At 45.9% G+C, this 18120-nt stretch overlaps 1 protein-coding gene across 2 annotated transcripts in view; it reads right to left on the minus strand.

Moving 5' to 3' along the window:
• LOC146785536 (unconventional myosin-VIIb-like) overlaps nt 1-18120 on the minus strand; it is a 961158-nt gene that overhangs the window by 93204 nt on the left and 849834 nt on the right. For both annotated transcript variants that reach the window (XM_085634664.1, XM_085634663.1), the window contains exon 42: nt 14294-14381. In XM_085634664.1, coding sequence (XP_085490790.1) covers nt 14294-14381 — 88 coding nt within the window. The remainder of the gene's footprint in view (nt 1-14293; nt 14382-18120) is intronic.

Consider the following 18120-nt stretch of genomic DNA (forward strand, 5'->3'; position numbering starts at 1 on the left):
GAAGGAGGAAGAGCTGGGAAGAAAAAAGGATAGTCTTTATGACTTTCGGTAGTAAGGCCTCTGTTTCCTTATGACTTCTGAAGCCATTACTGAATCTACAGAAGAGCCAATGCAACCAGGAGTTATACCAGTTCCTTAGCGTTGCTTATTTCCAAGACTTTGGCCTTAAACAATAATATACTAGCAGTATCACAAGAACATGCTGATATTGTCTGTGTGTTGATGGATTTTTTTTGAGGCAGCAGGATACCCTCCTGGGTGATATGCGTTGCATACAAATATGCATAACATGGAGCTCTTAAGTTTAGGGCTTCTTAATGAAATACCAGATTCGCTGCAAGTATCTATTGAAAGACATGTTGAAATTTGTTCTTTTTACCTAATTGCTTCACCTCATTATCCAGTGATCTGTGGTTGTGCAGCCACAATCAGTATAGCAACTGTAGCACAAAAGCCTTAGTTTTGTCTTAAGAATTCTATGCTTTGCACTGTGTGCGATTTATATAATTTAATATAATTCATACAATGTCTAAGCTTGTACCTCATAGGCACTCATTCCTATCAGATATCACTAGCTTTTTGATTTTTTTTAAAACCTGTTGTATGCTCTTTACCTTCCCCTCCTGAGTATGATTATGATATTGACATTATTCCTGAAAAGAAAGTATATTTTGGAAGGCTATACTCATTGTCTGAACCTGAAAAAAGGTTTTGAAAGAATATCTTGGAGAGAATTAGCAAAATCTTCTCATCACTAGGTGTCTCTCCCCAGCCCAAAAAAAGACTTCAGAGCTAAGAGCTCATATTAATTACTGAGGATGAGATGGCATCACAATCAAGAATTGTTATGCTTTACCCTTAAGTAGGTATATTTTGCAGTCAGTACAAAGAGCTAAAATCTTTACGAAACTTCATGGGACCTATCAATTATTAAGAATAAGAAATGGGGAGGGTTGGATGACTGCTTTCTGTACACCTTATGGACATTATGAATATAGAAATGCCCTTTGCAATGCCCATCTATTATTCATAAGTTTATGGTTGCAGTTTTTTTCTGATATGCTTAATCAGTCAATCACTGTCTATTGATGACATCTCAAAGTTATTGTCAACCTTAGATCACCGTATTCAACATGTTACCAGGGGGCATATGTATCAACATCACCATTTGCGATTCTCAAATAGCAATTTTTAAAGAATCGCTATTTGAGAATTGCAAAACGGGATGTATTTAAAAAATTGCAAACTTTTTGCGATTTCTTAAAATTCCTTAATTGAGATTAGCAAATTGCGAAATCGCAATTAAGGAATACCTGCCCATTCATTTCTATGTGCCAGGAGACCCATAGGAATGAATGGGAAGTAATTCTCAAATACCGAATCGCAATTTGCTAATCGCAATTTGAGAATAATTTCAAAGGTGCAAGGGTGTCGTGATGACACCCTGATGCATCCCTGAAATGAGCATGTGTGTGCATATGGCGCACATACATGCTCTAAGGGCATGTATGAGCGCCACGTGGCACTTTGTAAAATTCAAAAAAGTGCATTTTGAAAGGAAATCGCAAATTACCACCAACTGGAAGTTGGTGGTAATTTGCGATTTCTTAAGGATAATTCGCACAACTTGGGTGCTTTTTACATATCATTTAAGAAATCGCAATTTGCGATTTCTTAAATGCTTACGCAAAATTAAGAAATCGCTAAATTAGCAATTCCTTAATTTTGCGATGGGATTTGGCTCATACATCCCGATTACCGATTTTTTAATCGCAAATGCTGTTATTTTGCGAATCGCAGCGTTTGCGATTAAAAAATCGTTTGATACATATGCCCCCAAGGTCTTAGAAAGATTAAGAACCCACAAGCCTGCAGGTAAGCCAGAGCAATGTGTCTGAGGTAACTAAGGGTGGATATTGTGGTTACATTCTTTCTGAGGAAGGTCTTTCATTGGATCTGTGTAAGTTTTCAGCTGTAACAAATTGGCTTGTTCTCATTAGTTTTAAGAAAGTCCAATGTTTTTTTTGGTTTTGCCAAATCAGGCCTTGAAAAATCTACTCGCCCACTTGCTACGGCAAATCAGATTTCATAAACTGGAAAGGAACAGGTGTTCTGTTCATTCAGAAAATGAATGAACAATAAAGACACCTTTAAATCTTGTTTTTATCTTGACACATTTGCTGTCTGTTCAAGGACAGAGGACACTTGTTAGTTTGTCTTTTTACTAATTGCTGCTTATCTTATCCTGGAAAATAGCGTTTTACTTTTTCTTTCTCTTATTGCAGTTAGAGGCTTTTATCAAGTGAACTGTCTGATAGTCAACATTCAAACAGCTTGTAAATGAACAGTATAAAGATTTCAAAAATATCTTGAATTATTAAAGCAAATGTTTTTGGTAATTCAGAAGTATGATGCAAATAAACATTTAAATATGAGCAAAACAAATCAGAACACTTTACTTGGTGATGTGCAAATGACAAATATTTCCAAATAAGCAATTTCTAAACATTGTTTGAACACTGTTTAGTTTGTTTTGTCAGTAGGTAGTATGTCAGTGGGAATTTCTGTGGCCATTTCAATGGAAAATCTGCTGATTGCAAATGAGTGTGCTACCACTTCATGCTTTAGGTATGTATCTATTAAAAGTGATAGTTTAAAAAAATGATTTGTGAAATATTCCTCCCCCGTCCTGATGCCAATGCTGGTAATGAATTAAGTCAATGGTCATGAGGATCCTATATATGGATACATTTGTATTATATATTGAGCAAAGGTTTAGTCTATTAAATCAAACAAAGGTGTTTTTTGTATAGCAGACATGCTGAACTTGCTTATTTGAAGGTGCTCTCATATGTGATAAAGAAAATGGCGGCCCAGTGAATTAAAACACTTGCCTAGGATCACATAATTTGAAACCAGTTTAAGGATCAAGAGCATTATAATTAGATTATTTAAGTCACTAGACCTGCAGATCTAGTAACATTTTTATAATTTTTCGAGGCCTGCTATTTTTCGAGGCAAATTATTAAGAATGTTTCACTGTGTACTGTGTCTATTAATATATTGTTAAAGAAGGGGAATGTATTTCATTGGAATTCAAATTCCAATGAAGCTTTCTGTAGGCTAAAGGAAGCTTTTGTTACAACCCAGTTTTGCATTCAAGTGTAAATTAATATTCTGCCTGGTGTTAATAATGCATGTTCTTAATTAACGAGGACAATCATCAGTAGGTTTTCTGAGAGCTTTAAAAGCTCTTCAAAACCTTGGTCAGGTTTTTCCACTGATTTTATTGTGTATCTTCCAGGTTCTGGAGGCCATTTAGTCATTATAGTAAAAATTGACCCTTATTGTATGACGGATCATTTCAGTCCATTCCTAAGTTTCCTTCTGTCTCTGAAATGGCTCATGTATTTAGACAACGTATTTTTGTCTCAATGGGTTACGCTAGAGTTTCGGATTGAGGATCCTAGTATATCTCCTTATTTTAGTGAACTCTATGTAGAGGGTTAGGAATCTAACAAGCAATGTCATGAGGATAGGCTAGTCTGTCCCACAGACTAGGGGATAGAGAGCTTACAGAGCATGTTTTGAAGCACTATCTGCAATATTTTTCCAATATCATTCAAGATAACTCAAAATGTTTACTCCCATCTTCAGAGTTTGCTAATAATGATGCTGTGCATTCTGCCAGAGGATTTTTCCTCCTCTTTGCTATGTATGGTATACATTTTTGGGTCTTGCCCTTGAAATTAAGGCTGACAAGCACAGTTCCTGCATCTTCTGCACCCTTTGATATTTTCCAAATGGACATGTCGAACAGATGAGAGTTCAAGTCTTTGGTTTAGCTATGAGGACATTTAGTGGTTGGAGGTCTGTATGCCAAGGAATATCTTACTAGAGGAAGTAACATTTATTTGCATGGGGTATGCCAATACAAGAAGATGTAATGGGTTTACAGGCAATGCATGGATTTGTCAGCACTAGTTACTATGTAAAGGGATGTTTTGAATGCTTCAATAGGATTCGGCCTTCATCTTGCCTTATGCCCTTGCATTCCAGCCCCTTATTTCTTCTTTTCAAGGTACATTGGTCTTGTGTTTGTGCTTCTTTTTTCCTTGTTTTGAATTGTTTATTTGCTCTTGTATTGTTTGCTATTGTTCACAGGTTTTAATTCCTTGTCCTTTTTTACTCCCTTAGGTACGGCCTTCACATCTTGGCTCCTTTTCTTTGGAGTTTCTATTGAGTACCATTGCCTAGTACCTCTTTACTGTCCTTTAGTCAATCTCAAGGACAGTGTTGAGGTTGTTGCAGAAGGTTGTCCCTATTATTTTTGCTCCAGAATGTAGAAAAGGGTAAGAGTGTTCCAAAATGCCATTAACATATACAAAATACACTTCTCTTGTCTCTAAGGTCAAGCATTAACCTCTTAACTGCTGTGCTTCTCACTACACAGTTCTGAGCCGTTTTTTGGCTATTTGGGGTAGTTTGTGCTTGGGGCTCTATACATTGTTTGCCCACATAAGGTATCCCCGCCGAATTTGTGGCCTTTTTTCAGATTTCCTGGGGATTCTGAAAGTAACCAGGGTTTGTGGATTCCCCTGGAGGGAACCGAGAAAATAGCCAAAATAGAGCAAAATGTTGAGTTTTGGTGGAAAAGTAGAAATAAAAGTGCAGGTTTTTTCCCTAAAAACGGCACCAACAAACGGTTTGCTGTGCTAAAGTCAGCATCTTTCTAGTTTTCAGGAACTTGTAAAGCTGAATCAAAAATCCACATTGTTTACCACAGTTTTGGTATTTTTAAAAGAGTTAGCCCATTTTTCCTATTTTTTGTGCTTTTAACCTACTTCCAGTTTGTGATGGAAGTGTCGTGAGGGACCCTGTGTCTTCTCCTCGGGATGACGCTGATGCTATAGAGGGGCCCCCCTCCCATCCGTCCCCTGCCCGGATTCGTATAAAGACCCTCGGGTGCAGGAGACAGGTGGGCGAGGGAAGGAAAGGACGGAGGCAGCCGGGAGGGATACCTGAAACGAGACAAGGAGAGAGGGGTTAGAGGCGACGTTAGTCTTTCCCTCTCTGTGATGAGAGCATTCTCCGTATGCACCCTGCTGTACCTGTCTCTTTCGTTGTCCCTTGATGGGTTGATCAGAGGTCGGTATTCATATGGTGAGTCGGGTCCAGTTAACTGCACTGGCCCTAGGCCTCACGTTTAGAAGCGGGGTTCTGCGACGGTCTCCGGGTTTGGTTCTAGGATTCAATGGTTCTGTGACAGGATTAGCTCAAGGCTCTTGAGCTTCGCAGGAGCCACCTGTTGCGCTACTACTTCCAGCCCAGGTATCCTTGGGGCCGAGGAGCGCTGTGCAAGATGGTTCCGCTAGGAAGTATGGGTGTTTGGTGAAACTCTTACACCGTCGAGGGCGCTGCTACTTCCAGCCCAGGTATCCGTGGGGCCGAGGAGCGCTGTGCATGATGGTTCCTCTAGGAAGTATGGGTGTTTGGTGTATCACCTACACCATCAAGGGCGCTACTACTCTTAAGCCCAGGTATCCGTGGGGCTGAGGAGCGCCGTGACCGTAGGTTCCGTAGAGACGACTAAAGAAACACACCAAGCTGAAATAACGGGAGGTACTTGGGAACCTTCCTGCGGAGCCTCCCAATGTTCAGAGGACCCGGTAGGAATTCTGCTTGCGATTCACGCGGCGACTCTTCCGAAACTCGGAGGAAGAGCGGAGGAGTGCACAGTCAAGCTGGAGAGATAGCGCGAGGACTTCTTGCTCGCAGCTGAGAAGAACGCGCACCCTGGAGGCGTTGTCTCGGACAATCCAGGGGCGTTACGGGGTCGTTGGCAGGAGGGGGAGTCTCTCACCTCTTTCTCGGTAGATCGTAGCGTTGGCAGACAGAAGGCTTCAGGATACGAGAGTTTCTGGAGCGAACTGCAGACTGACGGCGTCCTTCGCTTCGGCAGGAGCGGACGATGCTGGATAACGAGCCGTTGATAGGGATCAGGTCGAGCGGGAATCATTGGCACCGCCCCCTTGCATCGAGTCGGCTTTATGGGCGGCCATGCTTGCGGTCAGGTGGAGCGCATGGCTGCGGTGACTCTTGGGGGTTGTAGTTCCGCGGTGATTCCTACCTCCGGCGTGAGCATGACAGCACATCCCCCTTCAAACTGCCTCCAGTGGCGAGAGAGGGACCAGGTTTTGCCGGGTTGCTGCGGTGGAAGGCTGCCACCAGGCGATCCGCATGGACCGCAGAGGCAGGTTCCCAGGAGTTCTCTTCCGGGCCGTAACCCTTCCACGCAAGAAGGTACCACAACTTCCCTCTCATCAGCTTGGAATCCAGCACCCGTCTCACCACGTATTCCTGCTCGTGGTGTACCCAGACCGGATCCGGGACTTTGCGGACGGGACAGAAGGAGGGCTTCAGTAGGGAGACATGGAACACGGGATGGATGCGCAGATGCTGGGGTAGTCGCAGCTGCACCGCCACAGGGTTCACGTGGCGCACCACAGGATATGGTCCGATGAATTTCGGATTGAACGCGCTAGGTTTTCTGAATCGGATGTGTTTTGTGGACAACCACACTCTGTCTCCCTTGCGATACTTCGGAGGGGCTCGCCGATGTTTATCGGCTTGAGCCTTATAGCGTGTTTTGGCTAAGTGCAGTTTCTCTCTGGCGTGTTTGAGTGCTGTGTGAATGGCTTTGATTCTGTTCTGTACCTCGGGAAGTTTGCTGTGGGCGCCAGGGAGGAGAAACGGGAGGAAACGAGGGTGATGACCAGATGCAAGGAAGAAGGGAGAGAACTGCGTGGAGGAGTGCCTGGAGTTATTATAGGCTATTTCTGCTACCCAGAGCCATTCCACCCAGGAGTCTGCAGCGTGGTCCACATAACAGCGCAGATACTGTTTGAGGGTCTGGTTCAGTCTTTCGGTCTGGCCGTCCGTTTGGGGATGGAAGCTGGTAGATAGGGAGGATTGAATGCCAAGTTCTTCACACCAGACTTTCCAAAAACGTGCTGTAAATTGCGAGCCCCTGTCTGATACAATCCCCAGTGGAAGGCCGTGAAGTCGTACGATGTGTATTAACAGGAGTTTAGCCAACGCCCCTGCCGTGGGCACCTGTTTGCACGCGATAAAGTGTCCCATTTTGGTAAGGAAGTCAATGACGACAATTATTGCTGTGCAGCCTTGGTCTTTGGACAGACCGACGATGAAGTCGACGGAGATCCTTTCCCAAGGATGCAGAGGGGTTGGGAGCGGCATCAGGAGACCTTGGCTTTTCAGCCGATCAGTTTTCATTTGGGCGCAGACGGAACAGTTCTTAACCCAGCGTAGGACGTCTGGCCTAACAGAAGGCCACCAGCATTGTCTCAGCACTAGCTCCAGGGTCTTTGTTCCTCCCATATGACCTGCGCACGGTACGTCGTGATACCATGAGAAAACGAGCCTGCGAAGCTGGAGGGTAGGTATCAGCACTCGAGAACCGCACATGGGAAGGCCGCTGTGCAGTCGCCATTCCTTATGTCGCTTCAACCATGCCACCCAGGTGAATGTCTGTATCCCGTTCTTCACTTTCTGTAAAAAGGACTCCGTCCGTAGACTGCCCACCACTTGCTCTGATGATAGGATGGGTTGGTCGGGGGTTTCCGCCGGGCGGCATGGCAGACCTTGTCTGGATAATGCGTCTGCTTTCTTGTTTTGTGTGCCTGGCCGGAAGGTAACGAGAAAGTTGTACTCCGCAAAAAAGAGCATCCATCTTTTTTGGCGGGGGAGAGGTGTCGTGCTGAGCGGAGGAACTGAAGGTTGCGGTGGTCGGTGAACACCATCCCCTGGTGTTGTGCGCCCATCAACCAGTGCCGCCACTCCAGGAATGCTTCTCGTATGGCGAGCAGCTCTTTCTCCAAGATAGTGTAGTTCAGTTCGGCCTGGCTTAGCTTTCGGGACATGAAGGCAACCGGATGGAGCTGTCCAGTATCAGGTTGACGTTGCGAGAGGATTGCTCCGACCGCCACTTCAGAGGCATCCGCCTCCACGACGAAAGGAAGGTCAGGTTTAGCGTGGCGTAGGACGGGAGCGGATGTAAACGCCGTCTTGAGTTGGTTGAAAGCTGTTTGGACGTCAGGAGGCCAGACGAACGGAACCCCTTTCCGAGTCAATCTGGTGAGGGGGGTCACCAACTGGGAGAAATGGTGGATGAACCTCCTATAAAAGTTCACGAAGCCAAGAAAGCTCTGAACCTCTTTCATGGTCCGGGGTTGGGGCCACTCGACGACTGCTTGTACCTTGCGATCGGTCATGACTTGCCCTGCGGGGGTCAACAGGACTCCAAGGAATTCCACCGTCGTTACGTGGAACTCACATTTCGTGAGTTTGCAAAACAGACGATGATCTTTCAGGGCTTGTAGCACTGTCTTCACGTGGTGTATATGGTCTTGTAGATTAGACGAAAAGATCAGAATATCGTCTATATACACCACGACGTACTTGTCCAAGAAGTCCCTCAACACTTCGTTGAGGAAGAATTGGAAGGCTGCCGGGACATTACAGAGACCGAAGGGCATGACCAGATACTCAAACAGGCCGAATCTGGCCTTGAAGGCAGTCTTCCATTCGTCCCCGCTTCGGATGCGTACCAAGTGGTATGCCCCTCGGAGATCTAGTTTGGTATATATGTTGGCTTCCCTCACTTGTTCCAGGAGCACCGGAATCAGGGGCAGTGGATACTGGTTTTTGATGGTCAGTGCATTTAGAGCGCGGTAGTCTATACAGCAGCGGAGAATGAAGAAAAGGGGTGACGCTGCTGGAGACCTAGAAGGGTGGATGAAGCCCAATTTCAAGAATTCGTCCAGGTACTCACGGAGGTGCTGGGTTTCGGGACCCGTGAGGGAGTATATTCACTACACGGTACTGTAGCGCCAGGCATTAAGTCTATGCGGCAGTCGTATTGCCGGTGCGGGGGTAGCTCCTCGGCTTTTCGTTTGTCGAAGACTTCTCTGTAGGGGGTATACCAGTTTGGGAGTGTGACGTCCTTCTCAGCCGCTGTGGCAACTTACTGGTTGGATGTGTTTCCCACATCAGGAGGACGTCTCGGCATCTTGCACTGATGTTGACAGAAGCTGGAGTTAAATGTTATTGAGTTGGTTGCCCATGTGATGTGCGGCTCGTGCACTCTCAGCCATGGTAACCCCAAGATGAGATTGCAGCGTGGAGCCTGGATGATGTTAAAGGTGAGCCACTCGCCGTGGTCTTCCCCTATGGTAACCCACAGGGACGGGGTTTGAAAGATGATAGGGCCAGAGTCCAGCTCCTTGCCGTCTACCGCAAAGACAAGTTCTGGATGGTCTTTGTGCAGTAGAGGGATTCCAAGCCGTTCAGCTTCAGCCTTATCTAAAAAGCACCCGGTGGCTCCGGAGTCTATCATGGCTCGAACCTGTCGGGGACAGTGGTCCACTACCACTTGTAACGAGACAAAAAAGTGGTTGGGTTCCTTGGTCATATCGGCTTCCGTAGAAGGGATGGAATGGTAGCTTGAGGGAGTCCCTTCCTGAACCTTCAAGCTCTCGGGTTTCCCGCCGATTTGTCTTGGCTGATGGCTGCTGCTAGGCTACTGCGGTTGCGGCCGGTCTTGGGACGCACCAGGCATTCTCGCAGGAAGTGTCCTTTCTTGCCACAATATAGGCAGAGACCCTGCTTCCGACGATGGTCTCGTTCGCTGAGGGTTAGAGACGCTCTCACTGTCCCTATTTCCATAGGGTCGGTGCGATTTGGCCCGTGTTCCGAAGAACGGAGGTGTTCGTAGGACACTAGAGGTTTTTCTTTGCGTTTATGGTCTCCTTTTCTCTCCCTCAGACAATATTCTAGGCGAGAAGCTAGTTCGATCATAGCAGCACAAGTGCGGGGTTGCGGGTCTATTTGTGCAATCACGTCTTTCAAGTCTTCCGTTAGCCCTCTGTAGAAGATCGCTGCTTGCTTAGACTCGGGCCAGTCGGTTTCGGCCACCAACCGCCGAAAACTGTTGATGTAACCAAGGAAATCGTTGGTGCTCTGACGAAGGTCAAGGAGGTCGCGGTCGGCGGAGAAGGTGTCTGCCCGCCGATCAAAGGTCTTTTCAAATTCCAACTTAAATGTGTCCCAATCATATAAGAGGGCATCGTCTCTTCGGACTATCGGGACGGCCCATTGTGCTGCGTCTCTCGCCAGGTAGGAGATGAGGAACGCTACCCTGGCTTGATTGGTCTGAAAAAGCTTAGGCTTGCAATGAAAGTGCAACAATATTTGGGTCAGGAACACTTGCACCTTATGAATCTCCCCGTGGTATCTTTCCGGAGGAGCTAGTGGTACGTGCGCAGGCATCTCCACTACCACTTGGGGAGTGGGTGTAGGGAACATGGTTCCTGCATCAAAGGGATTCCTCTGGAGACGGTCTAAGCAGGTATGTAATGCGGCTGTTTCCGCTCTGGACGTGGCCAGGTCTACCTGTACCTGCGCCAACGCGGCTAATACGTCGTCTAACGTGGCCATCTTTATATCAGCGTGATCAAGAGGAGGGGAATTCGTGGGCCAATGATTCTGTCGTGAGGGACCCTGTGTCTTCTCCTCGGGATGACGCTGATGCTATAGAGGGGTCCCCCTCCCATCCGTCCCCTGCCCGGATTCGTATAAAGACCCTCGGGTGCAGGAGACAGGTGGGCGAGGGAAGGAAAGGACGGAGGCAGCCGGGAGGGATACCTGAAACGAGACAAGGAGAGAGGGGTTAGAGGCGACGTTAGTCTTTCCCTCTCTGTGATGAGAGCATTCTCCGTATGCACCCTGCTGTACCTGTCTCTTTCGTTGTCCCTTGATGGGTTGATCAGAGGTCGGTATTCATATGGTGAGTCGGGTCCAGTTAACTGCACTGGCTCTAGGCCTCACATTTAGAAGCGGGGTTCTGCGACGGTCTCCGGGTTTGGTTCTAGGATTCAATGGTTCTGTGACAGGATTAGCTCAAGGCTCTTGAGCTTCGCAGGAGCCACCTGTTGCGCTACTACTTCCAGCCCAGGTATCCTTGGGGCCGAGGAGCGCTGTGCAAGATGGTTCCGCTAGGAAGAATGGGTGTTTGGTGAAACTCTTACACCGTCGAGGGCGCTGCTACTTCCAGCCCAGGTATCCGTGGGGCCGAGGAGCGCTGTGCATGATGGTTCCGCTAGGAAGTATGGGTGTTTGGTGTATCACCTACACCATCAAGGGCGCTACTACTCTTAAGCCCAGGTATCCGAGGAGCGCCGTGACCGTAGGTTCCGTAGAGACGACTAAGGGAACACACCAAGCGGAAATAACGGGAGGTACTTGGGAACCTTCCCGCGGAGCCTCCCAATGTTTAGAGGACCCGGTAGGAATTCTGCTTGCGGTTCACGCGGCGACTCTTCCGAAACTCGGAGGAAGAGCAGAGGAGTGCACAGTCAAGCTGGAGAGATAGCGCAAGGACTTCTTGCTCGCAGCTGAGAAGAACGCGCACCCTGGAGGCGTTGTCTCGGACAATCCAGGGGTGTTACGGGGTCGTTGGCAGGAGGGGGAGTCTCACACCTCTTTCTCGGTAGATCGTAGCGTTGGCAGACAGAAGGCTTCAGGATACGAGAGTTTCTGGAGCGAACCGCAGACTGACGGCGTCCTTCGCTTCGGCAGGAGCGGACGATGCTGGATAACGGGCCGTTGATAGGGATCAGGTCGAGCGGGAATCATTGGCACCGCCCCCTTGCGTCGAGTCGGCTTTATGGGCGGCCGTGCTTGCGGTCAGGTGGAGCGCGTGGCTGCAGTGACTCTTGGGGGTTGTAGTTCCGCGGTGATTCCTACCTCCGGCGTGAGCATGACAGCAAGCCAGTATAAAACCCATGGGTGAATCAGGAAAGCTATATATTTGCAAATTCAGCAAGGGGTCATATGTGTAGCTCCCTCAAGGTTTTCTCAAAAAAACTAACTGTTGAAGTTAAAGAAATAATGAAAATGAATGGGGGAAAAACAGCCATTTGTGCCAATGTTTTCATTTGTAACTTTTTGTCATGATGGCCAATTTACAAAAAACAATGTACCATTACATTCAGTAGACCCTTTTGGTTGCAGGGATATGAAGAGTTTGTAGGTTCTCCAAGAACCCGAGGCACCCGGAGCCAACAACTGAGCAGTACCGTACAATGGTTTTTCATTGTGCACTGAGTATAGACCAACTCATATGGTTAAATAAGCAGAGTGAAAAATTGTTAACAAGTAAACCTATGTGTTTCTGAAATGGGTCCAAGATATGGAGTTTAGGCACAGTGGTTGTTTGTACATCTCTGAATTTGTGGGTACCCGTAAGAGCATATGATTCAGAGGGTAATTTTCAAAATATCTTCTTTCCTACAACCTAGATAACATTTGAAAAGCACAAATGCAGCAAAACTCAACTGGTAGTTAGTCTATGCTCCCACATGTCTTCCAATAAAAATATCTCCTAACTTGTGTGGGTAGGCCTAGTGCCTGTGACAGGAAGTGGCACAAAACGCAACATGGACTCATCACATTTCTCCTCTGAAATATGGCCCTTTTTTGCAAAGTGGGTAGCTGTGGATTTTGGGCCCTAGCTCAGCGCATCACCTAGGAAAAGCTAGCATACCTGTAAAAACAAATTAAACTAGACACCTGTGGGAATCCAGGGTGGGTGATTTGTGTAGCTCTCATCAGGTTGTTCTACTCAGAATCCCTTGCAAACCACAAACTTTGACGAACAAAACACATTTTCCTCACATTTCTGTGATGGAAAGTTCTGGGATCTGTGGGGAACCGCAAACTTACTTACAACCCTGCATTCCTGCAATTCTTCTGATAAAAATGGTACTTCACATGTGTGGGTAGGCCTAGAGCCCACAACAGGAAACGGCCCAAAACGCAATATGGATACATCACATTTTTCCACTCAGAACTGACCTGTTTTTGCAAAGTGGGTAGCTGTGGAGTTTGGACCCTACCTTAAGCGGCACCTAGGGAAACCTAGCAAACCTGCACATTTTTTAAAACTAGACACCTGGGGGAAATCCAAGGTGGGGTGACTTGTTGGCTCTAACCAGGTTGTTTTAGCCAGAATACCTTGCAAACCTCAAACTTTTACTAAAAACACACATTTTCCTCACATTTCTGTGATAGGTAGTTCTGGGACTGACGGAGCCACAAACTTCCTTCCACCCAGCAATCCCTTAAATCTTCTGACAAAAGTGGTACCTCACTTGTGTGGGTAGACCTAGTGCCAGCGACAGGGAATTGCCCAAAAGGCACTATGGATACATCACATTTCTTGACTCAAAGTTGACCCTTTACTTCCAATGTGGGTGGCTGTACATTTTGGACCATAGCTAAGGTGGCACCTAGGAAAACCTAGCAAACCTGCACATTTTGAAAACTAGACAACTAGGGGAGACAAGGGTGGTGTGCCTTACATTGATCACATGAGGTTTTCTTACCCACAATGCCCTGTAATCCTCAAAGTTTGCCTGAAATCACGCATTTTCCTTACATTGCTGTGAAGGAAACTTCCAGAATCCCAGGGAATCCACAAAATTCCTAGCACCCAGCGTTAGACCAGTTGTGTCAATAAATATGCTGCACCACTAGTGTGGCTGGGCCAAGTGCCCGTGACAGGAACGGATCAAACCAAGATCAATGGGAGGGGACTCCCATTGACTCGTTTTGATCTGATTCAGTGAAAGTAAAACAAGCCCATTGGCTTGCTTTACTTTCACTTTTAATGCAATGATGTCAGCGCGCCGATCAGCCCCACAGTAAATTGAAAATAAAAACAATAAGGCTGCTCAGGAAGCTGTTCTGGAGCAGCCTGATAAAAAAAGGACTCCCTCTGGTGCAGAGCACCATGTGGGCCTTTATTACCCTCCCCACTGGGAGGCAGTGCGGCCTGCGGCCATTGCCTGATGGCGCACTTAAGAGGGTATAACAATTAACACATTTGGTTTGCTGTAGATTCTTTGTTAGACACTCATTGTAAATACATAAGCATCGTCTTTGGGATGTTTCTCTTGGCTATGCCCAGGTTCACTGGGTGTTGCTTTCTATTTCATAAAAAACTCAAAGCAACATACTCCAGAAAATCAAGGCTACAAACATGAAAAGATATCAATACCTGAAAGTGATCTTTGACCATGACAACAGTTTTCAGCAAAACGGGGGAAGACACACCATTACGAAGAACAGTCCTTCGCTGTGTCCTATCTATAGCCACCTTCATGGGCAAAACTGAGAAAGACATGTTCATATGTTTAAGATGAACACTCACCATCTTTTCCTGGTTTACTCTTTCTGATGAAATCATTCAAATATCTCAAGGAATCGAAAAAGTAATCTGCTTCATTCTGACCTAAAATCTAGAAAGAGGAAGACAAAATTACTTTTGAGATCTACACAAAGTTCATCAAATAAAATGATCCTTCTTAAAGGCGAAATTCTGAATAGGAGCATTAAGTAGGCGAGCAAAAGACTACTGTAAGGACTAGAAAGGTGCAAAACTGCATTTATGTAAACATTTTGAAAGCTGATTTATGATTAACTATGTGGCATGTAAATTCCACACAGGTATATATATTGAATCACCTCAAACGCTACAGCTCTTAGATTTAACAGTTTATCACCAATTGGTAACAAAAGTTAGCCTACCAACTTACCCAATGGCACTGGCAGGGAAACCTCTAAACAAATCCAGAAATCTTTTTTATAGTCATCCCCCCAAATTACAGACTTTCCTAAAACCCTAGTTCTCCAAATCCTCAAAGAGTCTTTGTGTCTGGCAAGGGGAGAGAGAGGGAGCATAAGGGCCCTGTGGACTACAGAAAGAACCTCCAAGGGCAAATTTACAACTCAGGAATGCATAAGCTGTCCCCCTTTAGCTACCACTAAGGATGAACAAACAACTAACAAAAATATAAATGTTAACATTTGTACTATAGCATAGAACAGAGACAGTTCATAGGATCCTCACTCACTTTAGTATTTTTCTGGCTGCATGATCCCAGGTAATTGTGAGCTGCATCAATCTCAGAACAAGTACAAACTATCTCCTCATGATTCACTGTGCTTATTACAGGGAATCATGTTTATGCTTCATAACCTTAGAAAATGGACGCCTTTTTAAAGATTGTAGAGCTATCTCCTTTACAGAGTTGCTTTACTAAAATCTGGGAAAACATGTGGAAGCTTGATTTATAAGCAGTAGATCTGGCTAAGGTCCTCTTTGTTTGGTATCTGCCAGTTCTGTGACAACTCTACCAGCACCTGAACGTTTACCAGTTGGGCTGTTTGAGGAGAGCTTGATAGCAGCTTCGACTGTGGCTCAACAGAGTGACTCTTCTTAAAAGTGTCTAGACCACCTCTGGAAGCACTTTGCCTTCTGCTACAGGGGGTGCCTCTAGTATTATGAGGAAACTACCTCTCTGTGTTGGGAAACAACCATTGCAACGCAGTCATTACAATGCATTACCTTTACAACACAGTCATTACAACGCAACATCCTTTACCTCGCTTGCCAATACAACGCATGTCACTACAACTCATGTCACTAGAATGCATGCCACTACAATGCATGCCACTACAACGCATGCCATTACAACGCATTATAAGTTAAGTAATGGGAAATAGCAATTTTTACCCCAACGCTATCCAACACTTACCCTACTTTTGCACTCACTGGAGTGGGAATAGTAATTTTTACCCCTACACTATCCAACACTTACCCTACTGTTTCCCTCGCTGGAGTGGGAATAGTAATTTTTACCCCTACACTATCCAACACTTACACTACTGTTGCCCTAAAAGTATTATGCGTTGTAAGTGTTGGAATGCGTTGTAAGTGTAGTTTCTAAAAATGCATTGTGATGGCATGTGTTGTAAAATCATGCATTGTAATGGATGTTGCGATGTAAAAACTGCATTGTAAAGGCATGCGCTGTAAAAGTTTGCGTCGGAACATGTCCTATTCCTCTGCGTTTTCCAGTAACGCAAAGGAAAGAACACAGAACACTGTTCAAATAGTCGCAAAATACATCTCTCTCACTCATTTCCATTATAACGCATTCACCCCACGAAAGGGCGGTTATTTGTCCACCGGTGTTCTGGTAGGGTTACTGCTCATGGTTCAAAGAAGTCTCATTTCTTCAGCAAAACTATTTATTTAGAGTAGCATCTTACTTGTGCAAGCAAAGTTTTCCCCGTCGAAAAGATATGCATTTAACTACGGGCAGGATCAAGGTCTCAGTGTCTCTATAGGCGACCTTTCTATGTGTAGTGTCTTGTGAGTTAGAAAAGATGGAATCCTTTTGGCTCCTAAGGGACTAGAACTGTGATGGAAGTGTTAGACCAGAATGCATTGAAGGCTGGTTTAAAATGTTGAGTTCGCAATTACACACAGACGAATAAAGACGTGAAAAACTAAGCTCTGTGTGTGGCACAGTCATTGGCAGGCAGGCAGGCTGCCTGGGGAGGAAGCTACAATTGGTGACGAATTAGGGAATAAGTAACCCGAAGATTGACAGTGGTCTCCCAGAGTTTGTCATGCTCCAACCCAACTGCTTGTGCATGCCACATGTTTTGCAGTCGAAGTACAGAATCAACGCTAAACCCATGTGGAATCAAAGTGCAAATTCAGTTGCTATAAAGAAGTTGAAAACAATTAAAGACGTGCAAAGAAATCTACATATCAGTGACCGAGAACCTGCTGGTCAGACCGTACATCAAGGTACTGTGCTGCTACACAATATATAGTCATACATAATCCGGAGCATTAATGGTAAAGAGAGTTACAACCAGGTTTTCGATGGCCAGCTATGAATAATCACAAGCTGCAAGATAACGTTACAATTTGAAGGTGGTAAAGACAAAGTGCACTCAAAGAGATGTCAAAGAATAAAACAGTTATTTACCCACCAGACCCTGAGTAAAGTGAGACGGGTCTTCAGCGGCAGATGCCACAACCCAGGTAGCACAGGGTTTGTGCTTACAAAGCTGGTTACAATCTGAAATGGCCGAAGATAGCTTTGGCGCTGTGGAAGGCTGAGAGAATGGAGGCAAAGACTGATGCTGTCATTTAAAAAATCATCAAGGATGATCCAGAGGCCAGCACATCTAACGGCCTTAGAGGTGGCTCACACAAATTGATTCAAGATGAGCCACCTAGGGAGCTGGAGAGACTCCACCCTCAATGTCAGCCACTCACAGAAATGCTTATAACGCTGCCGCTTTCCTGAAACCAGCACCACCATTTGATACCAACAAAAAGCTAAATATTGGCGACAGATGGACTGCTTAGATAGAGACATTTGTTGATTTCATCAATGCACTTGAAGAGACTGATAACAAATAGATTATCAAATTTCTTAAAAATCTTGCTGGTGGTGGTGTAAAAAAAAGCAAAAACCAAAGGAAATGATGGACGGAGTGTTGAACATTGCAAGCACTCACCCCCAGTCAACGGATCTGGGTTTAATCCATCACCGTTCTTTAGCCCACTCTGCCACCCCAGTTCAGACATGGCCATATGCAAATCAGTCTGACCCTGTGCCTCATGGGAACAGTCCAGCCCGAACTGCCAAGCCATGTCTTCCCTGGACCGGAAACAAGCTTCCTAGGACCGGTTTCTGGCATTTCAGCCGTCTTCAGCCAGGCTTGCTTGAATCCAGTGGCAAAGTGAGCAAGGGACTCACGTCTGAGCATACCCTGCCAACTTATGGCGAACAAAGCAAAAACCAAAGGAAATGATGGACGGAGTGTTGAACATTGCAAGCACTCACCCCCAGTCAACTGATCTGGGTTTAATCCATCACCGCTCTTTAGCCCACTCTGCCACCCCAGTTCAGACATGGCCATATGCAAATCAGTCTGACCCTGTGCCTCATGGGAACAGTCCAGCCCGAACTGCCAAGCCATGTCTTCCCTGGACCGGAAACAAGCTTCCTAGGAAGGGTTTCTGGCATTTCAGCCGTCTTCAGCCAGGCTTGCTTGAATCCAGTGGCAAAGTGAGCAAGGGACTCACGTCTGAGCATACCCTGCCAACTTATGGCGAACAAAGCAAAAACCAAAGGAAATGATGGATGGAGTGTTGAACATTGCAAGCAC

The sequence above is a fragment of the Triturus cristatus genome, chromosome 11, assembly GCF_964204655.1.
Source record: "Triturus cristatus chromosome 11, aTriCri1.1, whole genome shotgun sequence".
Taxonomy (NCBI): domain Eukaryota; kingdom Metazoa; phylum Chordata; class Amphibia; order Caudata; family Salamandridae; genus Triturus; species Triturus cristatus.